The 26,896-nt window shown below is 37.2% G+C and overlaps 1 protein-coding gene and 1 pseudogene across 5 annotated transcripts in view; both read right to left on the minus strand.

Annotated features, from left to right (window-relative positions):
- Positions 1-26,896, minus strand: part of PDE10A (phosphodiesterase 10A) — a 435,545-nt gene that overhangs the window by 132,319 nt on the left and 276,330 nt on the right. For all 5 annotated transcript variants that reach the window (XR_011974697.1, XM_072643848.1, XM_072643847.1 and 2 more), the window contains one exon: positions 10,872-10,992. Coding sequence is in view for 4 of the 5 variants with exons in the window: in XM_072643848.1 (XP_072499949.1) it covers positions 10,872-10,992 (121 nt within the window). In the remaining variant the exon portion in view is untranslated. The remainder of the gene's footprint in view (positions 1-10,871; positions 10,993-26,896) is intronic.
- Positions 424-10,860, minus strand: LOC140527148 (elongation factor 1-delta pseudogene; annotated as a pseudogene).

Here is a 26,896-nt window from a genome sequence, read left to right on the forward strand (position 1 = left end):
AAAATCAAACTGGGAAGGGAAGACCCTCAGGGTTTCTGGGTAAAAGAGAAACAGTTACCATTTAGTAATTACATTCACTCTTGAAGGGACAGAACACCCCAATGTAACAGATTCTATATCCAAAAGAGAGAAACTACTTTCCCTTACTCCTACTCTATCTAGTCTCTTGCCCTATAATGACCTACTTTTTCTTATCTTAAAAGGTTGAACCAAGTCAGTGGGGTACCTAATCTACCCAAAAGTGACATAAAATGTGTATTTCAGCACAATGCAAGCCCAAGTGGCATCTTCTCCCAAAATTATGACAAAATTAGGCTGCTTATTGAACTGAAAATAAATTGGAATGTCATTGCTGTACTTAATTTTCTTTTTTTGATTGTTTTTAAATTATCTTATTTGTTGTCAGTTTTTCACAATCACTTCCATATATGTTAGATTATTTTCCCCTCCTTTCCCTCCTTCTCCCTTCCCTCCCCACTCCCTTCACAAAACGGTATGCAATCTTATACAGATTCACACATACATTCCTTTTAAATACATTTTTGCCTTAGTCATGCTGCATAGAAGAATTAAAATGAATGGTAGAAACCATAAAACAAAACAAAACACAACAAAAGAGAAAATGGTCTGCTTCATTCTGCGATCCAATTCCATAGTTCTTTCTCTGGACATGGAAGGTATTTTGCCTCAAAAGTCAATCGGGAATTTTTTTAGGTCCTTGCATTGCTGTGAAGGACTAAGTCTACCAGAAAAATTCCTCACACACTGTGATTGTTGTTTTATACAAAGTTCCCCTGGTTCTGCTCCTTTCACTCAGCGTCAGTTCTCATACGCCCTTCCAGACTTCTCTTAAGTCTTCCTGTTCATCATTTCTTATAGCACAATAGTATTCCATTACATTCATATATCACAACTTGCTCAGCCATTTGCCAATTGATGGGCATTCCCTCGATTTCCAGTTATTGGTCACCACAAAGAGAGTTGCTATAAATATTTTTGTACATGTGGGACCCTTTCCCATTTTTATGATCTCTTTGGGATACAGTCCTAGAAGGGATTGCTGGGTCAAAGGGTATGCACATTTTTGTAGCCCTTTGGGCTTTGAGCATTTTTTCATATGACTATAGATCAAGTGTAGACATAAATGGTGATTATTATATATCCCCAACAATTTTTGAACCATGTGGGAAAGAACGTGTAGCATTGTCTCTGATGCTTTGATGCCCCATCATCATTAGGAAATGATCTGGGGTCCTCATAGTTCATGACAATGAAGCATAAGCTCTGGCAGGTTCTACCATGATGAAAAGGACCAGTAGAACTACAGAGGGAGAATCTTCATCACCAATAATTTTGCCTTTGGGATTTTGTTCTTAGTATTATGGAATTTAACATTTTCACGAAAGGCTTAGGGAATGAATAATTGGCATTTTTTTTTCAATCTGACAATGAGAGACTTACTACATCAGGTAAAATAATTAGGACATCAAAACATACTCACAGGCTACAACTTCAGGTCAAATCTAGGGAGGTCAAATTTTATTTTATGTTTTAAATCTTAGTTAATATTTTTCCAATTACATGTAAAAACAATTTTAATGTTCTTGCCCCCCCTAATTTTGAGTTCCAATTTATTTTTATCCTTCCCCTTTCTCCCCCATTGAGTAGGCAAGAAATTTGACACAGACTGTACTTGTGTAGGGATACAAAACATATTTCCATGTTAGTCATTCTGTGAAAGAAAACACAGATCAAAAAAAAAAAACCCAAGAAAAATAAAGAATGTAAAGAAAAAGTATCTTTGATCTATCTACATTCAGGCTCATCCAGTTTTTTCTCTGGAGAGAAGGTCATCATAAGACCTACAGAATGTCTTGGATCATTGAATTGCTGAGAAGAGCAAAGTAGATATTGTGTACAATATTCTCGCATTTCACTTAGCAACAGTTCATGTAAGTCTTTCCATGTCTTTCTGAGAGCTTATCTCTTAAAGCACACTAGTAGTCCATCACAATCATATGCAACAAGTTATTCAACCATTCCCCAATTGCTAGAGATTCCCTCAGTTCCCAATTCTTTCCCACTACTAAAAGAGCTGCTATAAGCATTTTTGTGAACATAGGTCCTTTTCCTTTTTTAAAAAATCTCTTTGGGATACAGAATTAGTAGTGCTATTGCTTTTAGGGTTAGAGTTAAAGTTAGAATACTAATACTAATTTAGGGCTACAACTTAGTGTTAGGGTTTAGGGTTATAGCCAGTTGAACATAGTTTTAAATTGCTCTCCAGAATGGTTGAATCAGTATGTAACTTCACCAACAGTACATTAGTCTTTTTAATTTTCCTACATCCTCTCTATCATTTGTCATTTTCCTTCTCTGTCATATTAATCAATTGGACAGCAGTGAGGTAGTAGTTCAGACTTGTTTTAATCTGTATTTCTCAAGCGATTCAGAGCTATTTTTTCACATGACCATAAATAGCTTTGATTACTTTGTCTGAAAACTGCCTCTTCATATCCTTTGATCATTTATCCAATTGAGGAATGGCTCTTATTTCTATAAATTTGACTCAGTTTTCTATGTCTGAGAAATGAAGTCTTTATTAGAGAAACTCATAGTAATGATTACCAGCTATGTATTCCTTTCATCCTAATACCCCACATCTCCCAACATATTCTCACTCTCCTTTTACACTATCCATTCTCAAGGTGTTTTGATTCTAACTTCTACCTCTCCCAAACTGCTCTCCCTTCAGCTGCCCCACCACCCTTAACCCCCATTTTCCTGTATGGTGAGAGAGAGTTCTATACCCAACTGAGTGTCGATATTATTCCCCCTTTGGGCAAGTTTCAATAAGAGTCAAGGTTCATGTGCTCTCCTTCCCACTTCCCCCATTTTCCCCTCCTCTGTAAAATATTTTCCAGGCCCTTTTTATTTCAGATAATATATCCCATTCTACTCTCCTTTTCCCCTTCCAGTGCATTCTTCTTTCTTATCCCTTCATTTTATTTTTTTAGCTAATCATACCATCATATTCAACTCACCTCTCTGCTTTCTCTCTATGTATACATAAACAGTTTAACCTTATCAAATCCCTTATGATTTTTCTTTTCTGTTTACCTTGTTATGCTTCTCTTGAGTCTTTGTATGTGAAAGCCAATTTTCTATTCAGCTCTAGTCTTTTCATCAGGAATGTTTGAGAGTCATCTATTTCATTGAATGTACATTTTTTCCCCTAAAGATTAATATTCAGTTTTGCTGGGTAGGTGATTCTTGTTTGTAATTCTAGCTTTTCTGTCCTCCAGAATATCATATTCCAAGCCCTCCAATCCTTGATTGCAGAGACTGCTAAATCTTGTGTTATCCTGACTGTGGCTCCATGATTCTTACATTGTTTCTTTTTGGCTGCTTGTAATATTTTCTCCTTGATCTGGGAGGTCTGGAATTTGCATAATATTCCTGGGAATTTTGATTTTATCTTTTTTTGGTGGATTCTTTCCATTTCTATTTTACCCTCTAGTTCTAGAATATCAGAGCAGTTTGCCTTGATAATTTCTTGAAAGATGATGTTTTTGCTCTTTTTTTGATCATCACTTTCAAGTAGTCTGATAATACTTAAATTATCTCTCCTGGATCTATTTCCCAGGTCAGTTGTATTCCCAATGAGATATTTCACAATGTTCTCTATTTTTTTATTCTTTTGATCTTGTTTGTTTCTTGCCATCTCATATAGTCACTGGTTTCCACTTGCTGAATTCTAACTTTTACAGATTATTTTCTTCAGTAAGCTTGTGTAACGCTTTTTCCATTTGGCCAATTCTCCTTAAGGAGTTCTTCTTTTCAGTGACTTTTATGTGTATCTTTTTTTCATTTGGCTAGTTCTGTTTTTCAAGGCATTCTTCTCTTTTTTGGATTCTTGTGCCTCTTTTACCATTTGGCCTCTTCTTTTTTTTTTTTTTAAGGTGTTATTTCTTTGGTATTTTTTGTGTCTCCTTTACCAAGCTGCTGAATTTTTTTCATGATTTTCTTCTTCCATGTCTTTCATTTTTCTTCCTAATCTTCCCTCTCCATCTTCCTTGATTTTTAAAATCTTTTCTGAACTATTCTCCTTTGAAGATCTGGATGCAGTAATTTTGACTTTGTTGTGTTCTTCTGAGTGTGTTTTGCTCTTGCTTGTCACCATAGTAACTGTCTATGGTCAGATTTCTTTTTCTGGTTGTTCACTCATTTTTCAGCATATTTCTTGACTTTTAACTCTGTGTCAAAGTGGGGATCTCCTCCCAAGTAGAGGGGTCACTGTTCCAAGCTTCAAATTTTTTGTGCAGCTGTTTTCAGAGCTAATTCTTTGGACCTGTAAGTTTTCAGCTCTTTCAAGGTGGTATGATCTATTGAGAAGTGGATTTACTACTTTCTATGCACTGCCTTGTGAGCGACCACAAGCAGTCTTTTCAACACTTTTGTGACTAGCCACAAGCACAGCTTTGCTAGTGCTTCTCCCTGACCTCAGACTGTCACACAGGGCTGCTATCCGGATCCAAGTATGGGCAAAGCAACAGAGTCCTACCCCCAGTGCCAGCAGATAGATTGCTATAATCTCCTTCTGACCCACTGTCTGTTCCCCTTATCATCTGTGGGCTGAGAGATCTTGAAACTGTCACAATTCAGTTGTCCCAAGAACTGCTCCTGGTGCCCTGGGGCAACCTGCACTGAACTGTTCTTCACTCTCATCTTAGTGCAATAGATGTTTCCTGCTGATATTCTAAGTTATCTTGGGCTGGAAAATTGTTTCACTTCGTCTTTTTGATGGGTTTTTCCATTCTAGAATTTGTTTGGAGTCATTATTTAAAAGTATTTAGAGAAGTTTCGGGGAGAGAACAGGGGAATTCCTGCCTTTACTCCACCAACATGGATCTGCCTCGAAAGGTCAAATTTTAAAAAGGAATAAAGGAAAATTTGGGGGGGAAATCAAATTTATAAATACAAGATGTGGAAGACATGAAATTCATCTGAAAATGATCTAGGAACTTTGATTGATGCAATTATAAGCCAGAATTTCAGAATACTGAAAATGAATCATATCACTCATCTTTTGCCAAAGAGGGGACAAACTTAAAAACCAGAATGAGAGATATATTTTTTTTATATAGCTAAAGTGGAAATCTATTTTGCTGCATATGAAGAAATGGGGAATTATGATATCAAAAATTTCCAGTCAAACTGGCTTGATGTTTCCCCCATTTTTCTTATGATTTATTAATAAAACAACTGATTTTGTTACAATAAATCAAGTAATAGCTTTTTAGTTAAGGTAGGAGATATTTGGAAATGAAAGTACCAAAAAGGGATAAAAATTTTAAAAGTACTTTTCTGTTAATTAGAAAATACACTTAAGCACTGAAATTTAAAGATTTTTAAAGTTTGAAAAGTATTTTACCTAATGTCTAATTGTTTCTTTAACCCATTGTCAAAATATTTTAATACTGTGAAGAATCTTTGACCTCACTCTTGGGTCACTTCCTCCAATGACACAGAGTTGAGGTCTCCACAGTGGGAACCAGACCCATCTGAGATATCTTTTGTCTTACCTCGGGGAGGCCATGGCATGATTCCAACAAGTCTGTGAACAACCATGGATTGTGTGAAGATATGCATCATCCCACTCTCCTTGAGATGATGAGTCCCTGAGAGCTTATGCACACTACATATTCCTACTTGTCCGTATCCCTACCCTTAACCCTGAATACTCTTCTTTATATTGTGCAAACTCCCAAGCACTGCCCTTCTGAGGGGAAGAAATTACATCTATATCACATATAATTAAGGAAATATGAATATACTGCAGGCATATTCTCAAACTTTTTTCTCACCTCAAATCTCAGCCTTTATTTTGGTTACGGATTCACACACATTCAGGGGCCTTTTAGATGTTGTTGAAAGCAGTGATGTCAACGTTCTGCACTTAATCTTCAAACTTGGTGATCTCCTCCTCCAGGATGTCTGTGCCCACCTTGTTATCCTCTACCACACACTGGATCTACAGCTTCCAAATGCCATACCCCACAGGCACCAACTTGGAGCCTCCCCAGACCAATCCATACAGCTGTATGGAGTGGACGCACTCCAACTTTGCCATGTCTGTCTGATCATCCCAAGGCTTGACATCTAGGAGGATAGAAGACTTTGCAATCAGCCCTGGTTTCCTGGCCTTCTTCTCTGCATACTGCCGAAGGTGTTCCTCCCCAAGATAGGCTGCCTCCTTGTCTTCTTCCTCATCATCGCTACCAAACAAGTCAATATCATCATCTTCATCGTCCTCTGCTGGGGTGGCTGCCTTTTTAGCGGGTGATGTGGTGGGTAGCTCCACCTTCTGCATGGGAGATACACGCTGAGTCTCAGGAACCAGAGAGTGGTGGGAAGGGGAGCATTTCTCCAGGGTACACAGCCAGATTTCAAGCTTGGAGATGGTCAGTTGTATGTCTTGAATCACACTCTGAAGGCTCTGGTTCTCTGCCTCTAAATTGAAAATTCTGGTGACCAGCTCACAATGGTCCCCACTGGGATCACTGGAAGAGCTGGTGTTTGCACTTCCAGCTAGCAATTTCTGGATATTCTCCCTAGCTTTGGCAATGTCAGGGAGGATCACACTGGCACCATTCTCCTGTCGGGAAGAGACAGGCAAAGGACCATTCATCTGCTCATAGAATTTTCTCTCTATGTCATAGTACTTGAATTTGTCAAACCAGATCTTCTCATGTACCAGGCCATCTTCCTGCTGAGAGGTGCTTTCCTTCCCTTCCCACTGGCGGATGCCCCTGGTTGCTCTGGTAGGGAGGGGGGAAGACAAACTGGAACCACTCTGTGAGAAGGGAGGGTGGCGGTGAAAGGTGAGTCCCAAAGCCAATCCGGCGGGAAGTGGTGGGGGAAAAAGTCAAACTTTTTTTAACTGCTAAAGGTTCAGGATCAAAAATCTTGACATCACTGCATAGATACTAATAGAGCACATATGCTGCCCAATAGTTATCCCTTGCTCTTCTTATATGACTGATCTTCCTGCTTTTCCAAGCACATGGTATTCATGTCTTTTTTATCACGTCTTCTGCACTATTTTGATGAGCTAATATGTTTTGTTTTACCTTCACCCACCGTAAATCTCCCCTTTGCCTTAGGAGTGATATCACAGGCATGCATAAATTCTAGACTGGATGGCCTGCTAATTTGCTTCTGCATAGATTATGATAGTCCATTATCTGTAGCCACATAGCCATTACCAGCAGTCACACACAAAAATTACTGATTGGACTAGGGTTACTATAAGGATTGCATATCCTAAAGACAACTCTTTCTACTCTCTTTCTGTTTAATCCTGAATTCACTATTCATTCACAGTATCCAGACCAATTCTAAGAGTTATTCATTTGAATGTACATTATTGTCTGGAGCAACATTCTTCATCTACTTGGTTTTTCCTGTAGATAAGCCAAATTCTTTTAAGCGAATATAGCCCTCATTTAAGAGGCTCTAAAATGTTTGAGGGTTTGCTCTGATCAGATAATGCCACATGAGGGCAAGACTTAAGAGTCTAGATATAATCCTTCTATAGTCATCGCTAAAGAAAATAATTTACTATAGAAATATTTCTAGGTCTTTCTTATTTTCTACCTGTTGATGGTCCTCTAAGTTTCATCCAGGCAATCAATAACCATCCAAGGCACCATGCTAAGTACCGGATCCATCAAATGCCTGTGTAATTTACTGGCTTCTATGAGTCTTTCACTCATGTTCTATGGAATTTGAGATTATAGAGACCTAAACCTAGGAGGTGCCAAAAGAGGCCATCTAGTACAACTCCTTAGTTTTATAGAGGAGAAAACAGAAACCAGCATGGTCAAGTAACTTGCTCAAAGTCACAGAGTGTCAAGAGGCAGGATTTTAACCCGTCCTCCAGTTCTAGAACCAATACTCTTTGCATTACATTAAGGGTCAGATTTATTTTTCCTCTCTGCTACTTCATACTCTTTTGTGAGGCAATGCCACTCTTTAATTTTTGACCATTCTACTCTGAAAAATCTTTGAAGTGGGTTTCTATTCTAAACCAGTGTAGTCCTTGGCTAGGCACTTCTGGTTTCCTCATTGTGGTAAATTATTTACATTAGGTAAGCTGCCTTAAGAAATCATAAATTAAGGAGAATGAAAACTTCAGAAAAGAATGGGAAGACTCATAGAAGCTGATACAAAGAAAAATCAATGGAAACAGGAAATAATATACAACAGTGGATGGACATGGAAAGAACAGCAAACAAAAAAGTGATCAAGACTGAATGATGTAAATTTGTAACAATCAAGGTTGGCAAAAGAAAAGATATGAGAAGGTACTTCCCCTCATTTCTTTGAACAAATGAGGGAATAAAGGTGTGGAACACTATACAAGAGGGCCAACTTTTTCAATATTTTGATTAGTTCTGTTGCACTGATATTTTCCTCCTTTTAAAAAAGGCTTTCCTCTAAAACACTACTTGCTCAGAGTGGGAGTGGTAAGGGATACACTGGGAAACACAGACGACAAAAATAAAAGGTATAAATAACTAGATAAATATTTAAAGAAATATCAGTGATGGTACAAATGAATAAAAATTTTCAGTGTCAAAGCCTTGTTTAAACAAATCAAGCTGGAGCATTCTGATGACATGATATATCTTTCTCTCATTTGTATTCTTTAAATTTGGTATCTATTTTATTTTTGCAGTAACAAATACATGGTCTAAACAGAAGAATCCAAATCACAAATATCTTCCACATCCAAAATCATTATTTTTTGTTTTCTAATACACAATTAACTTCATTATCTGTGACGTTCTTTGGAATTTGTTGCATTTGTCTGGCCCCTCCCAAATTTCCCCTTGAAGAAAACAGTCACAATATCTAGGAAGTTTCTGTTGAGCACCAACACTGTTGGACTCTTTGCTTTCTTCCTTCTGAAATGTACTGCCTAAAATGTTTTGTAAATTTTTTCCCCTATAGTAAAAGTTGCCTCAAAGATTTACAATACTGTAATATTTACTAATTTATTTAACATGAAGAATCTGAGTTCTTAGCAGAATTTCTCTCTCTATAACAGATATCAGCACATAACATACAATTAACTTCATGATGGTTTTCTTGCAAATACTTGTCATGAGCATTACAATATGAAACAACAAAATATGCCATGAAATTATCTTTCTGGCTGCCCTCTGACTCATAAGGCTAGAACTCTAGTAACTACTCTCCTTGCTTCTGCAGGACTTGGCAGCTATTCTTCCATTTAGCTATAACTTCCTTTTTTTTTTTGTCTTTGGATTTCATCTAAAAGTTCAGTCAATGTTGATATGATTTTATTCCTTTAGTAGTACATCCACTTGGTCACTTAGTTTATTTGACAGATAGTGTAAAGTTGTGTGTTTGTTTAGTATAATATCTACTGTAGTTTTTCCAACACTGCCTCTATTGATGCAGAAGGTGAAGAGGATTATATAGGACCAAACACCATTTTGTATTTTTCTTTATTTTGTAGATTGCCAAAGAATTCATCATCCATTATCCAGACAATTAGTGGTATGCTTCTATGTAATTAGCTAACTGTCTTCAAGAAACAGAACTAATCTATTTCTAGGGCTATACTCAAATCCTTTCTATCATTATAGAACCTGCCAGAGATTGTTTTCTACTGGCATAGTGTTCGATAAACCCAGGGTCAACTTTATGTCATAATACTGCATCTGAGTAGTTTTGTGGAGGATTATTTGAAGGAATTATGCTATTTTCATTTCTAGGATGTGTATTTATTAGGAAAATATACATTAAAAGTGTCAAATACTCTTTATATCTCACAGCCTCAAGAATCTCCAAATTGGAATAAACCTCAGACTATCTCAACAAACCAATAGCTCAGGAGTGGGGAACCTGCAGCTTTGAGGCGACATGTGGCCCTCTAGGTTTTCCTTTGAAATTTGGATTCAGTCAAAGGGACACACTTGAGGACCTAGAGGGCTACATGTGACCTCGAGGCTGCAGGTTCCCCACTCCCACCATAGCTGAACCCAAAACTGTCTCTACAAAATACTCAACAGTGGTATTCTAACCTTTGCTTGATAACTGCTAGTGAGGGTGGATTTACCACCTTCCCAGGCATCCCATTCCCCTTTTGTACAGATCTAACATTTTGTAGCTCTACATGTAATTCTGTACCAAAGGGCCTATGATAACAAGTCTAATCACTGATCTACACAACAGCCATTCAGATACCAAGTCACATCTATCATAGAACATGCAATGTTAAGGTCATCTAGCGCACATTTTATAGATAAGGCAAAGAGACCTAAAAGGTTGTATCACTCACCCATGGCCACCCACACTCTGAATGATGGATTCCTCTAGGTCACTTCTCCAGGTCAAAGATCCCCAGTTGCTTCTGGGGATTCTCATATTACATGATTTCAAGGCCTTTAACTTGGGTTGCCCTACATATTAATTTTACCTCAGTTTAACTTTTCAGATATTAGGTATATTATTTTTTAACAATTAATCCTGCAGTAAGACCACTCAATGACTTTCATTTGTTTTCAGTGAGTTCAACTTTTCTGCAAATATTTCATAAACTGATGAACTCTCTGAAAACTACCTATTAAGGCAGGCTCACCGTTTTTCTGTAATTTATAGTCTTAAAAGCTGATTGGGGGAACTGAAAAGCTAAACGACTAGGAACACAAAACTAACATATGTCAAAAGCTGGACTTGAATCCAGGTCTTGCTGACTCCAAGGCCTCCTCTAGTCACTGTGCCATACTGCCTTTTTTCAAAGTTCTACATAAAGGATTAAAAATATATTTTCTTACCTATTTTGATGAGTCTGCTCAATTCATAGAGCAGTAGCTGGTTGTCTCCTCCTGTATCCAATCGTTGTTCTATATAGCTGTTTAGTTCATATACAACGCCTTGCATGTTTGTATCCCGGTACTTTTGAGTCAAAAGTAATGAAATAAAATTTAAAAAATAGTTTAGCATAGTAGAAATGTTCTTTGGTTAACAAAATATGTTATCAATATGTTATAAAATCATGTACTAGATAAACATTTTTAATTGGATATCATTCAATTTGCCAAAGAACAAAAAATAGGTCAAAAGACCTAAAAAGTAACAAAAATCTTTCTAAGATTGCTTCTTTCAGAGTGCCTATAGAATTACTATATATTTCTCCTGAATAATAAACACATTACAATTATTTTTTAGTGGTTTGGTAAATAATTTCATCACGAACTGTCATTAGGAGGAATCATGACCTTGATTCCTAAGTTCATGAAATGGCATTTATGTTGAAGGATTAATTTGTGGAGCTATCACATTATGCCAAACCCTCCAAATGATTTATGTAGATATGACCAAATTAACTTTCATGGTGTATATTAACACAATTCAATAAATGTTCATAGAGTGCCTACTATGTGCAGAGTACTGTGCCAGGCACTTCAGGGAATGCAAAAGATAAGCAATACAGTATCTGTCCTCAAGGAGCGCATAATCTGATTTTAACACATGAACAGTCATCACAAGTGACACTCATCTACCAAACACTGTGGTCAATCACAGGCTTTAAAAATTCTTAGTTAGCTAGTATCAGGATCCTACCTGCAGCTGATGCTCCTTCATCCTTTTCTTAACCAGCTGCAGTCACTTTCCTCACATCTGCAGGCCTAGATTCTGAAACAACTTCCTACCTAGGCAGAAATTGTAAGAGAAGGAAGAGAGAAAACTCTCTTCCCTAAGATCAGGCTCACTTAGGTTTATTCTGATCACTAATGCTATATGTTCAAACCACCTGATCAGCTGGGCTCCAGACTCTTGGTTGCTTTCACCTGAGATCTGATTATTCCTCCCCACATTGCCAACATCTCAGGTCCTAGACCTTTGGTTTGACAATCAATCACTAGCTCTCTGTCTGATGGCTTGATGATCTCTTGGTTCACAGACTGTTATACTCTACATGCCCAGATACCTAGTTGCCCCATTCCCTCCTTGTACAGCTAGCCTAGTCCAGTAGCTGCCAGGATCTACATAGAAATCCATAATGATTAAGTCTTCAAGAAACTATACAATCATAGTTTGGAAGGGAGCATGAAAGGTTATCCAGCCTATTTGGTCATCTGTAGAGAGGATTACACTACAATTGATCAAAGAAGATAAAAAGCTAGCCATCTCCAAAGGAAATATTGTATAGCATTTCATTCTAATATAACAACTTCCATATAACTTATCTAAACCCTTCATTCTGCAGTTTAAGCAACTTTGTTCTCACTTTTTTAGTCGTAGATCCTGAGATCACTGGTTACCATCCTCCGTAGTAGAGCCCCTTCATATATATGAAAGTTGACGTTATTAAATCATCCCTCAGTCTCCCCTTTTGCAGGATGGATAATCCCATTTCCTTTAACCTTTCAATCAACAAAATGAACATTTATTTTTGTTCACAACACCATCAGGAATACAAAGAAATATAAGACATGGACCTAGCCCTAAAGGTGCTTATGATCTACTTGGAGAGACAAGACATAATGACAAGAATGGCTTAATAACAATATTAGACTTAAATAATGAGATTGTTTCTAGACTTGTTAAATTTGAAGCAATGGTAGGACATTTTTTCATCTAATCTCAATTTTATTTTTGTCTCTCATCTTAGTTTTAGTTTTTTTCATTAATTGTGCCAAATTTTTGCTTATGTATACAAAGTAATTTAATACTTTCATAACTTGTTAAATAAAAAAATAAATATCTTTTGATTCAGTAAAATATGGATGATATAATGAGAAAGTCTCAAATTTTTCCCTAAAGGGCTCCTTGGCCCCAAACATATCAAGTTACTGAAGGAAAAGAGAAAAAGAGGGCTATAGGCACATGTGTAGACAGATTTTCTCTCCTCTCTCTGAGTCTTAGCCTCTAATACACCTCTGAGAACAGGTCTTAAGTACATGAAGGATTATTATACATCTACTGAGATTAATAATCAGCTGTTTTCCATATCCAATGAACAGAAAATGGGCTGTAGCACAATTTATTAGAGACCAAGGAGAATTTTCTGATCTTAAGGTTTAGCATTAGATTTCTGGGCCTCAGCTTCCTCATCTGTAAAAGGAAGGGGGTTGGACTCTATGAACTATAAAGTCCCTTCCAGCTCTAATAATCTATGATTTTATGAACCAAGACTGACAGGACAGTCATGCTGAGAAGGGTGAAGAAGGGTCACATGAGTGTGCACTTCTGTGCATGCCTCAGACCATACTAATGGTTACAAACACAGACATAAATCACTGTGGACAGCAATCGCACAGAAAATGGTCCAGATACTTAACATGTGAAATTCTGCCACATGTTCTTTCAGAACCTTATATAAATAAATAAATAATGCTAGATAAATGTAAGTTATTATCTATCATATACAAAGTATTACATACTACTGCATTTTTTTATGGAGTGGGGTGAGGGGAGCACAAAGACAAATATACAAGTTCCCTTGCTCTCAAGGTTTTTATTTCCTAGAATTATCATCAATAATTTATACCTTATTTTACCTTTAGAACTTAAGGTGATTTATAAAGTTACTAACAAAATAAATGAATCCAATTAAATTTAGGCAGAGTTTTGATTTGGTAGAAGGAAGTTCAACATTAAGTTTTAAATTATGAATATCGGAATAGATCTTTTTCCCCTTGGCTCCCCTAATACCCACAATGATACTGCATATATTTCACAACAGATTATTAATCACAGAGATCAATAATTTATTTTTATAGATTGATTATGGACTTGTTTATCCTTTTTTGTTTTTGTTTTTTCTGCTGCCTGCTCTGTACCCACTGTATTGCTTATTAGTAGTTACACAAAATGGTCAACTTGGGAATTAAGAGGGGATAAAATTTCAATCATTCTTTTTCTTACTGATTTATGACTTTTTTAAAATTTAGATCATAAAGGAGAGAAAATGAACAGTCAGTCAACTTTGTGAAAAACAAAGCTGATTTATCTGTTCTGGAGTAAGGAATGTTATAGATGTAATTCAGTGATGTCCACATACCTCTATAAACATATCCAAACTTTTCAACATGCTTATATATTTCTCTTTTACTACTTTAAAAACCTAAGCAAAGGTAATGTTTCAGTACTAACAATTCAAGAAGAATTAAACTTTAAGGGCAGAATTCTAATTGGCCTCAGTTTAGATCCCCAGTAGATAATCTGTTTTATTTAAGGAATGGGAAATTTTTCCCAGGGTCATTGACCTCAAAGAGAAAACAAAAAAAATTAAAAGCCAAATGGAGAGAAATGGAAGGAAAATGCAACTTAATTTTATCAGCTGGGGTTATGATCACTTATCTGTACAAATGATATTAAATTAAATTAAACTAATTACACTTGGCTTTTAAATTAAGAATAGGAAACACACTTTATCCAGTAATGAAAATGAACTTTAATTTCATATTAACACTAGAAAAAAGAAAAGAGGGGTGAAAGAAAGAGAAGGAAAAAGTTGAGAGAAACATAGGCAGAAATAGGAGACAGAGAGAGAGGGAGAGATGAAGAGAGAGAGAGAGAGAGAGAGAGAGAGAGAGAGAGAGAGAGAGAGAGAGAGAGAGAGAGAGAGAATGCGGAGGACAGAGGGGCAAGCTAAAACAAGAGTTGGAGACTATTTTGTATTTGCTAAGATGTAAGTAGAGAGTGAGGGGTAATCTCAAGAAATTGTTAAGGGTGAAAATTCAACACTACTACCTGTGGCTTCATCTCTATTGCCATAGACTCTCTTATTACACTCCATCAATGTCAACTTGCTCACTATTATTCGAAGACCTTTAAACATTCTTTTTTTTTAATCCTTCAGAGTATTCTTTCTTCCTCACTCCACGTTCTATGTCACCACCCTACTATAAACCCTTATTACTGTGAAGATTATTAGTCTCCTAAAACTTGTGCTTACACTTTCTCCTCATGCCAATTCATCTTTCATATTACCACAATAATCCTTCTTTGGTATAAACTTTATCATATCACTCCTTTGCTCAAAAATCTTCAGTGGCTTCCTATTACTTTTGAGTAAGGTTCAAATTCCTCTCCCTGGGATTCAAGGCCCTAACAAAATTTAGCAACATATCACCTACCTAAACGTCACTTGTTTTCCACATATTCTATGATCCAGCTAAATTGAATGTCTCCTTGTGACCCTAGCTAAGCACTGTCCTCTCTCTTTGGTCAGGACATTCCCTATAACTGAAATGCTTTCCTACCTTCATGCTGTAAAATATCTAACCATTCTTTAAAGTCCACAAAGCCCTTCTTGATTCCCCCAGTCCTACCCCAGGCTGGCAATGAGCCTTTCAGACCTTATGTAAAACTCTGTTCTGTAATTCTGAAACGCAGGTATACTGTAATGTTGTGCACTGGTAGTTCTCTGTTGGACATACCTTTGAAAGAGTGGAAGCTTCAGGGAGTTTCATCTAACCTTCGCATCTCTAGCCATACCTAAGGTGCTGCAGTGTACTGGTTGCTTAGTAAACATCCCTTGCATTACATTTACACAGACTAAGCTGTAGCTGGAGGGTCAAATGCTCTCAATATGAGCTACAGACTGAAGATTGTAAGTTCTCCCACCCCTAAATTTAACTGATCTCCATAGTTCCAAAATGTTTTGAATGGCAATGACAATATATTTTGGAAAAAAGGCATATGAAAAAATCATTGATTAAAATGAATTCATGTGTAATAAGTGTTAGGCTTTAGCTTATTTCAGTAAAGCTGTAGATTTAATGAAAAGAAGTCCACATGCTATAGAATTAAACACACACACACACACATACACACACAAAGTATTTTCAAAGAATATTATTCGTTATATAAAGTAATTAAAAACTACATCAGTATTTAAGTATCACTCTAAGTATGCAAACCCTAATTTAAAAACATATAAAATAATACAAACACACTCACACACACACATATGACAACTGGAGTGTAAAGATAGGAAACTAGGGGATTTCCCCAAAGAGAATGAGAGAAAGAGAGAGAACCAGTGCTCCTGCTAAAGTGAGAGAACTTTTTTAAAAAGCCTTTAATATCCTAAACTGCAAACAATCATCAAATATTCAGTGTTTGTTTATTATGGACTGGGCATGATAAGAAGATGCAAAGATATATGATACAGCAGAAACCTGTCCTCAGAAAATTTGCCATCAAATGGGAGAATATTCTTTGTTGTATTTTCTAATTAAGTTCCCAATAATAAATCCTACAAATCCTAAAATACGTTATTCTATTTAATGTACATTAGAAAGTCTCAGAGAAGATGAGAAAGGATAGTCTGATCAGCACTGGAGCACTTGTGAAGACAGTAGGGACAGCAGTAGCAGCAGTAGCAACAGCAGCAAAGCTCTGGGAGAAAGCATTCAGGAAGACAGACAGGATGGCTTCATGTTCAAAGGGCAGGAAGGTACCAGCCTGACTCCTGCCCAGTGCTCATTTCAGGAAGCAGTGCAATAAAGAAGAAATGGCACATGACAAAGCAGGAGAATGTTTTCTTCTGGAAATTACACAAAGCTGCATAGGAAAATAGCATGTAATACAATGTAGGAAACAAGAGGTAGTCTACAATCTCCTGATGTCAGCTTCCCAATTTGATAAGAGGTTTAAGTGGGGTAATACTGCATCATGAAAGGTTCTCTGTGACATGGTGTTTTAAGGGCACTTAAAGCAGCTCTTCAGAAGATTTCCATGATCCTTTTGGGGAAAATCTTCCTTCTGATCTTAGTTCAGAACAATACTTTGTACTTCCGTTATGAGATCACGTTCCATTTTGTATTATACTTATGTGTCATGGTCCCCCACTAAATAATAAACTCCATAAACTGTGCTTTCTGTTTGTAACATCCCCAGTGCCTATGACATAAGTCACTTTAAGAAATGTTTGTTGAATGAAATTGAATTCAAATATAGATCTATATTCCTGAAAATCTGAGGGTAATTTTTAAAATAAATTGACTTAAATTGAATTAAAGTGTATTACTTTTTTTAAATTAATTAATTTAACTTTTAACATTCATTTTCACAAAATTTTGGGTTCCAAATTTTCTCCCCATTTGTCCCCTCCCCCTCCCCAAAACACTGAGCATTCTAATTGCCCCTATCACCAATCTGCCCTCTCTTCTATCATCCCTCCCTTCCCTTGTCCCCATCTTCTCTTTTGTCCAGTAGGCCCAGATAATTTTCTATAACCCTTTACCTGTATTTCTTATTTCGTAGTAGCAAGAACAGAACTCGACAGTTGTTCCTAAAACTTTGAGTTCCAACTTCTCTTCATCCCTCCCTCCCCACCCATTCCCTGTGGAAGGCAAGCAATTCAATATAGCCCATATCTGTGTAGTTTTGCAAATGTCTTCCATAATAGTCGTGTTGTGTAAGACTAACTATATTTCCCTCCATCCTATCCTGCCCCCCATTGCTTCTATTCTCTCTTTTGATCCTGTCCCTCCCCAAGAGTGTTGACTTCAAATTGCTCCCTCCTCCCATTGCCCTCCCTTCCATCATCCCCCCCATCCTGCTTATCTCCTTCTCCCCCACTTTCCTGTATTGTAAGATAGGTTTTCATACCAAAATGAGTGTGCATTTTATTCCTTCCTTTAGTGGAATGTGATGAGAGCAAACTTCATGTTTTTCTCTCACCTCCCCTCTTTTTCCCTCCACTAAAAAGTCTTTTGCTTGCCTCTTTTATGAGAGATAATTTGCCCCATTCCATTTCTCCCTTTCTCCTCCCAATATATTTCTCTTTCACCGCTTAATTTCATTTTTTAAAGATATGATCCCATCTAATTCACTCTGTGCTCTCTGTCTCTGTGTGAGTGTGTGTGTGTGTGTGTGTGTGTGTGTGTGTGTGTGTGTAATCCCACCCACTACCCAGATACTGAAAAGTTTCAAGAGTTACAAATATTGTCTTTCCATGTAGGAATGTAAACAGTTCAACTTCAGTAAGTCTCTTATGACTTCTCTTTGCTGTTGACCTTTTCATGTTTCTCTTCATTCTTGTGTTTGAAAGTCATATTTTCTCTTCAGCTCTGGTCTTTTCATCAAGAATGCTTGAAAGTCCCCAATTTCATTGAAAGACCATTTTTTCCCCTGAAGTATTTTACTCAGTTTTGCTAGGTAGGTGATTCTTGGTTTTAGTCCTAGTTCCTTTGACTTCTGGAATATCATATTCCACGCCCTTCAATCCCTCAATGTAGAAGCTGCTAAATCTTGTGTTATCCTGATTGTATTTCCACAGTACTTGAATTGTTTCTTTCTAGCTGCTTGAAATATTTTCTCCTTGACCAGGGAACTCTGGAATTTGGCCACAATGTTCCTAGGAGTTTCTCTTTTTGGATCTCTTTGAGGTGGTGATCAGTGGATTCCTTGAATACTTATTTTGCCCTCTGGTTCTAGAATCTCAGGGCAGTTTTCCTTGATAATTTCATGAAAGATGATGTCTAGGCTCTTTTTTTGATCATGGCTTTCAGGTAGTCCCACAATTTTTAAATTGTCTCTCCTGGATCTATTTTCCAGGTCAGTTGTTTTTCCAATGAGATATTCCACATTATCTTCTATTTTTTCATTCTTCTGGTTTTGTGTTGTGATTTCTTGGTTTCTCATAAAGTCATTAGCCTCCATCTGCTCCATTCTACTTTTTAAAGAACTATTTTCTTCAGTGAGCTTTTGAACCTCCTTTTCCATTTGGGTAATTCTGCTTTTGAAAGCATTCTTCTCCTCATTGGCTTTTTGAACCTCTTTTGCCAATTGAGTTAGCCTATTTTTCAAGGTGTTATTTTCTTCAGCATTTTTTTGGGTCTCCTTTAACAAGGTGTTGACCTGCTTTTCATGCTTTTCTTTCATCTCTCTCATTTCTCTTCCCAGTTTTTCCTCCACCTCTCTAACTTGATTTTCAAAATCCTTTTTGATCTCTTCCATGGCCTGAGCCCATGGTATATTTATTTTGGATGTGTGGGATACAGAAGCCTTGACTTCTGTGTCTTTCCCTGATGGTAAGCATTGTTCTTTCTCATCAGAAAGGAAGGGAGGAAATATCTGTTCACCAAGAAAGTAACCTTCTATAGTCTTATTTTTTTCCCTTTTCTGGGCATTTTCCCAGCCAGTGACTTGACTTCTGAGTTTTTTTTCCACCCCCACCTCACCTCCAGATCTGCCCAGCCAGCGCTTGGGGTCTGAGATTCAAATGCTGCTTCCCAGCCTCAGGGCTTTGGGTAGGGGCAGGGCTGCTATTCAGTGTGAGATTAAGTTCAGGTGCTCAGGTGGGGGCAGGGCCACCACAAGGGACTCAGTTCCCTCAGGGGGTTTATGTGGAGATCTTCAACAATGGATCCAAGCTCCTGCCTGTTTTGGGAGCCCCTGTCTGCTGCCACCCCCGCTGCTGCCTCCCGAGGGGGCCTGAGCCACGGGGACACCCCACTCCCCTGTCAGCCACCCAAAAAGACTCTCTCTCACCGACCCTTGTCACCTGTGAGTGGAGGGCCCTGCACGGCCGCCAGAGATTCTGTCCCTGAAGCCTGCTGGGATCTACGCCTCTCAGTGTGGCGCAACCAAGGCAGGGCTGGGTTCTGCTCTGGGTCCAGTGTGCTACCAACCTTTTGCGTCAGGTTTTCAGGTGTCTCTGGAACAGAAATCTCCTCCACTCTGTTGTTCTGTGGCTTCTGCTGCTCCAGAATTTGCTGGGAGTTCTTCTTTACAGATATTTTATGGGCTGTGGGTTCGGAGCTAGCATATGTGTGTCTTTCTACTCAGCCATCTTGGCTCCTCCCTGTATTACTTTTTCTAAAACAACATTTATATAATGTCATTCTCCCGCTCAATAGTCCTCCCCATAGCAGGAAGCCCTCCATCTTTTCAGAGGAGTATTAATTTCCAGGACCCTGATACATGGACACCACTGTCAAGGAGAGGGAAGGATGACCTTAAGAGGCCTAGGTGTAGGACCAGCTGTGTTCCTATGTACTCTAAGAATCATAGTAAAATGCAGAAAAAGGCTTGAGGTAGGGAAGGCTCCATGGCATAAGGGTCCATAGGGCACAGATGTAGCCACTAAGGTTTCAAGGGTGAATAGATACTAGCCTACTAAGTGAGGTGCCCTGACCTGTAGGATAAAGTACAGTACTTAATCATATTCCTCATCTGCCCTATGTGAAACACCTGCTTTGTGCATTTTTCTTTGAACGTTTTTTTCCTTCCATACTGGATTATTTTCCAAAACATTCCACACCCCACTCTTCTTTCTAGCTCTAACTCAAATTCTGCCTTCTACAGAAAAACTTTACCTTGCCACCACCTCATCCCAAAATGACTTTTTCTGAACTTTGCATTCAATTTCTCTTTAATTTTTGACATCTGTACAACTTATTGTAATTGTTATTTGCATATTAATTCACCCTCTTTACATTCTAAGTTCCTTAAGGTCACACAGCACCTAACACCATATTTGCATGTATGTATTAGGCTCAAAAATTTTTGCTAATCGAATCTGTTCTGCTGCCTTACATTACCATTTCAGAAATATTTTTCTTTTTACGACAGTTCTTCAATGGAAAAGGGTGCCACTATTTTTAGCTTTACATGTCACTCACACCTGACTCTCATTTTCAAACATTAAGATCTACCAAAAATAACATCTCTCATTTAGTCCTCAGACCTTTTCTATCTGGCTTCCAACTGTATCACCTCAAATCTCAAAACTTATTTTTTTTTAACAGCTATGTTTGACCCTCTCTTCTATTTTCTCTTCTCTGGAATTTCCTGACACAACTCTCTTCTGATTCTCCTAACAACTCCTTCTCAGTCTCCGTTGGCATATCATAAACCTCATTACCCTGTCAGTTTTCCATAATGTTGTGACTTAGGCCCTCTTTTCCCTCTACAATCTCTCTCTTGGTAACCTCACTTCTCACTAGGTCCTATGGATATTTCAAATTGGATGTCTCTGAGATATCTCAAATTGAGCAAGTACAAAATTAAACTTATCTTAGCCCCCAAGTCCTTCTATTTTCCAAACATCCCTGTTTCTTAAAAGGTATCACCATCCTTTAAGTCTTCCAGCTTCACACTATGGCCACTATCCTCAACTCTTCATTCTGTCAGACACTACATACCCAATCAATTGCAAACATTGCCATTTCTACCTCCACATCATTTCTCATATCTCTCATTACTTCTCCTTCTCCCCCACTCACGTCTACCACCATAGTTTAGACCAGGTATGGAGAATCTGTGGCCTCAAGGCCACATGTGGCCTTCAAGTACAGCTTTTTGATTGAGCCCAAGTTTTACAGGACAAATTCTTTTATTAAGGAGATTTGTTCTGTGAAGTTTGGATTGAGTCAAAGGGCCGCAACCAAGGACCTACAGGTTCCCCACCCCTGGTTTAGGCTCTTTTTACATCCTGGTCAGGTTATTGTTTTTAATAAAGTCAAGAATCCTTCTATAAAAGAAATGTTTCTAATTTCTTGAGGCAGCTAGGTGAAGAAAGCATCAGGCCTGGAGTAGGAGGGCCTGAATTGAAATCCAGCTTCACTTGCTGGCTGTGTGATCTCAGGCAAATCACTTAACCTGGGAATAATAATATCACCTACCTCCCAGGATGTTTTGAGGATCAAATCAGATAATATTTGTAATGCACTTAGCACAGTGCCTGGCACATAGCAGACTCTATACAAAGGCTTATTCCCTCCCCTAATTTATTTTATAAGTTCAGAATGCTGCAAGCTATATGGTAGTCAACTTTGTTACATCAGGAAGCTTAAAGCACAGTGACCCTTCAAACACAGAAAATACCCCAACATATTAGAGTGTTTTGGATCTCTCACCTGTTCCTTCCAGGGGTTCATAGTTTGCCATTTCAGTTAGTCCTTTCCTCCTCTCCTGTATAATTGTTTCTTCTCAAATTCTTGCCAGAGAGTCAATACCTCAATTTGACCCTGCAAATCCCTCAAATTATCATCATATGCTTCTCCCTTTCATACCTAATATCCTATACTTGTTATCTCTGCTACCTCCTCTCTACTTTAGCTCCCATTTTTTTCTCAATCTCTTGCAGTGTAGTTTCTGACCAGTACCACTGAAGTGAAAAAGCATCATCCTCTATTTCCCATTCCCTAATGATATATATTATCAGAGGCTTTATCTTGGGTCCTTTTTTCTTCTGTCTCTATACCTAAAATCCAGATGAATTGTTTCCCAATCTACATATCCCCCCAACTGTCTTTTGAAATCCAGTTACACATCACCAACTAACTGCCACCTATACATCTCTACTAAGATGATCCACTGGTATCTCAAATTCAAGATACCAAAAACAACCCATTATCTTTTCCTTTAAATCTTCTCCTATATCAAACTTTTCTATTTCTACTGAGGGCAATCATCAGTTTTCAAGTCATCCAAGTTTGCAGTCTCAAATTAATGAATGGCTCTTCTTTTCCCCTCACCCTCCAAATTCAATTAACTGCCAAATCTTTTCATTCTTCTTCCATAACATCTGTCATGTACATTCATTCTCTTCTCTTTCTTCACAAAGTCATCCAAGGCCTAATGATTTGTCATTGGGATCTTAACAATAGCTTATTAATAACAGGACTCCCTGCTTCCAGTTTCCCTATTCTCTAAATGTATCTTCAACAATGTAGACAAAATTACCTTCATGAGCAATCCTGACCATCCCTACCCCAAAGCCTTGAACTCCTTCCTACTGCCTATAAGATTTTATATGAACTCCTTAACTTGAAATTTAAAGTCTTGTGGAATCTGGCTTCAGACTCCTTTTAGAGACTCCCCTTCAGTATGTCTATATTCCATGGAAATCCAGAAATTCAGTGTTCCCTTTACTCTCCCCACTCTCCATGCCTTTTGACAAGTGGTCCCTCCTGCCTGGAATGTGCTTACTCCTTACACCTACTTCTTAGAATGCTTAGTTATTTACAAGTCTTAATTTAGAGGCCATCATTATGGAAAGCTTTTCCTAATCCTCTAGTTTTCAGTGTGCACTCCCTGAAATTTTCTTCTTTTTACCTGCGGGTAAGATGTGCAGATGATTGAGTTTAAAAGCAAATACTGGTTCAAGAACATGCTGGCTACTAATGGACTTCATTTATGTTCACATGATTTTCCAATTCACGAGGAGTTGATCCCAGTACTCCTTTTGACCATGACCTCTTGATCATCAGTTATCACCTTGGATATGGATAGCAGCAGTGGAGGATCGGGTTCTCATTGGCTTGTATGAAAGTTCTTGTTTATTAAGCTAAAACCAATTGCTGACCTTAAAGATTTCCCTAGATTCAGAGTCTGATGGCAATCTCAGTGCGTTTTACACCTGACCTTGGTAGACTCTGAGATAGTCTGTCAATTTTCCTGTCTGGCTTCCATGTCTTCTGGGTCATAGTTGACTACTGGGATGGTAGTATGAGTTTTAAATTACATGAAGAAGAAAATCTGGAAGCTATATTTTGAGGCTAAAAAATAATGCTCTAACTGAAGATGCGAAATGGACCACAGAAACATAATTTAATGGTATCTATTTTTCAAGATAATAATCCACGAAATATTGCTTCAGTCTACGTCAAGCTAGGAGTAGGACACAACAGAAACTTAAAGTACAAAGTTGTGACCAAAAATAAAAAATAAACCATGCTTATATAACTGATAAAATGGCCATGCCAGGGATTAAGTCAGAATGTCTCCTATGGGTCTAGCAGTAGAGGAGAACTTGGACAGGTAACAAAAAATAAAATTTTGGTCAGTGTCTACCACCACCATGATGTCCTGACCCTGACAGAATTATGCAATGGAATTCAGGCAATCAAGTACTAAATTAGAGGATTTAGAATGTCCAACTTTCCTCAGTGAGACTCTTGGCCTAGAAATAAAATACACACAACTGGACATAGTAAGTTTTATTGTACTATGGCTCAGGTCAATGAAAATCCTAGGTTACAGGATGGAGAGTCTTCCATATGGCTACACAAATTGTGCCTCACACACTTATTAACTGTGTGGTCCTAGGCAAGCCACTTAATCCCTGTTTGCCTCAGTTTCTTCATCTGTAAAATGGGATAATAATAGCACCTAACACCTAGGATTGTTGTGAAATAAAATGAGATATTTGCAAAAACTCTCTCCAAATTTTAAAGTACTATGAAAATAGTAAATGATGGTATTGCTATATGCCCATCTTCTGGTCCACAAATACAATATTACTTGAATTTTGTGCTGGCAGACCAGAAAATGGGTGTGTGTGGGTGTATTTATATATGTGTGTATATAATATATATGCTTATGTGTATACAAATATGTATGTGTAGGTGCACATACATACATTTACATACATAAGAATTTTTCATCAGAGATATATTTCTTCTTCCATGGAAAGAGTCAAGTCTTTCAAGTAGGTAGTCAAAAGAGTCTGAGTGAAGCTATTTTGCTAACATTTCCACCACATGAATTTTATTTTCTCTAGTTATGCCAGAAAGGCTGTAAACTTCCAGGTCTGGGTACCTACCACCTGGTGTAAAAAAGAGAAAACTCTTCTGAGTCCCCATACTGAATTTATGTTAACAAAGCACTGGCACAAGAATCCTATCAGTGAGAAACAGCAGATATAGCAATAAAATTTCATTTAAAAAACAACAAAAAAGGGATGGGCATATCATATCTGAAGTTTGTCACTGTAGTCATCAGTCACTGTAGTCATCAGTTATAAAGTCTTTCAAAGTTATTTTTCTATGTTATTGTATTTTTAGAAATTATTGTAATTCTGCTCACTTTATTCTGCATCAATGCAAAGAGGTCTTCCTTTAAAATTGTCAATTACACAGCTCTCAGGGCACAACTCATACATTATTATTGTATGGCCATTCCCCAATAGGTGGGAATCCTCTTAGTTTCTGGTCCTTTGTCATCACAAAAATAAAAAGAACTGATACAAATAATTTTCTCCATCTGGATCCTTTCTGTCTTTTTCTGACCTCACTGGGATATATGTATCAGTAGGCTATAAACTAGTTCAAGGATATATACAGGTAGGGGCACTGATCCAAAATGCTTTCAGAGTGTCCCAGTTCACAGCTCTACCAAGAGTGAGATCATGTGCCCATTTGTCCACAGCATCTTTGACACTTGTTATATTCCTCTTTTATCATCTTTGTCAATCTGATGAGAATGATATAGAGCCTAAGTTTCTTTGATTTGCATTTCTCTAATTAGTAATGATTTGGTATACTTTTTCATGTAGCTATTTATGTACTGAATTCCTCCCTTTAAAAACTGTTTATATTGTTTGAATAATCACCTATTGGGGAATTACTCTTAGTCTTATAAATTTAAATCAACTTCTTATATATTTTTGATAAGAGGCTTCTTCTGGGAAAATTAGTTACACAGATCTATTCCCCCAGTACCCATTTCCTTTCTAATTTTAAAGTACATTTTTTTATTTGTGTAGAAACTTTTTAATTTCATATAAACACAACTTACTCATATTCCATGAGCCTTTCTATTCCATGCTTGGTCATAGATTCTTTCCCACTCCAAAGGTCAGAAAGATAATTCCTTTCTCGCTTTTCTAATTGTCTTATGATGTCATTTTTTTCTAAGTCATGTATCATTTTGTAGTTTATCTCAGCTGAAATACCAAGTGAATTGTTAGTCTATTCCAAAATTCTTCCAGATTATTTCCCAGTTTTCCCATAAAATTTTGACAAATTATGAGTCTTTATCCCAGTAACTATGAACTCTGGGCTTATTGAAATTATGCTACTGTGTTCATTTGTTTTGATATGTTTAGATCTACTTTGTTCCACTGATCAACTGCTCTATTTTCTTTGTCCAATATCAAATCACTTTGATGATTACTACTTTGTATTTATATTTTGAAATCTAGTACTACTTCTTTCCTACTTTTTTTCCCATTACTTCCTTTGAGATTTTTGATCCTTTGTTCCTCAAGATAATTTTATTGTTACTCTTTCTATCTCTTTCTATCCAGTTTGGAAGAGCATTTGATAATTTAAGCAGCACTGTTATTTTCTTAATAGTAGCATGTTTTCCAATGATGGAGGTCATCTCTATTTGTATTTTGTAGCTGGATTTATTTCCCAAGTAAGATGAGGTATATGAACTCCTAAATATTTTTATTCTTCTATAGTAATACTGAATGGAATTTTTATTTCTAACTCTTCCTGCTGGGATTGGTAGAAAATATACAGAGATGCCAATGCTTTTTATCAATTTATTTTTTTAATATTCTGAAATTTTGCTGAATTTACTGTTTCAAGTAATTTTAGTTGGTTCTTTACAGTTCTCTAAATAAATCATTATGTACAAAAAACTATAATTTTGCTTTCTCTTTGCTTACCGGATCAGTCCTTCTTTCTTGTTTTTCTGCTAACACTAGCATTTCAAGGTCTATGTTAAACAGTAGTGGCAGTAATGGACATCATTGTTCTACTCTGATCTTACTGGAAAGGTAATATTTTCTCCATTACATAAAATGCTTGCTCTTGGTTTTAGACATTCTTTAATTTATTAAGGAAAAGTTATCATGTTACTATGATTTTAATATTTTTAATAGAAGTTAGGGGATTTTCTTCCAAAAGCATCTATTAACATTATCACGTGGTTTTGATTACTTATTTTATTATTTATGTTATTAATATGGTTTAGTATGCTTATAGTCTTTCTTATATTGAACTGACCCTGCATTCCCAGTATAAATTCAACCTATCCAAAGTGTTTCTAACTAATAACTCTGCTTCCTGGTCATTTTTGTGTCACACGGAAACATGAGGCA

This window comes from Notamacropus eugenii, chromosome 2 (genome assembly GCF_028372415.1).
Source record: "Notamacropus eugenii isolate mMacEug1 chromosome 2, mMacEug1.pri_v2, whole genome shotgun sequence".
NCBI lineage: Eukaryota > Metazoa > Chordata > Mammalia > Diprotodontia > Macropodidae > Notamacropus > Notamacropus eugenii.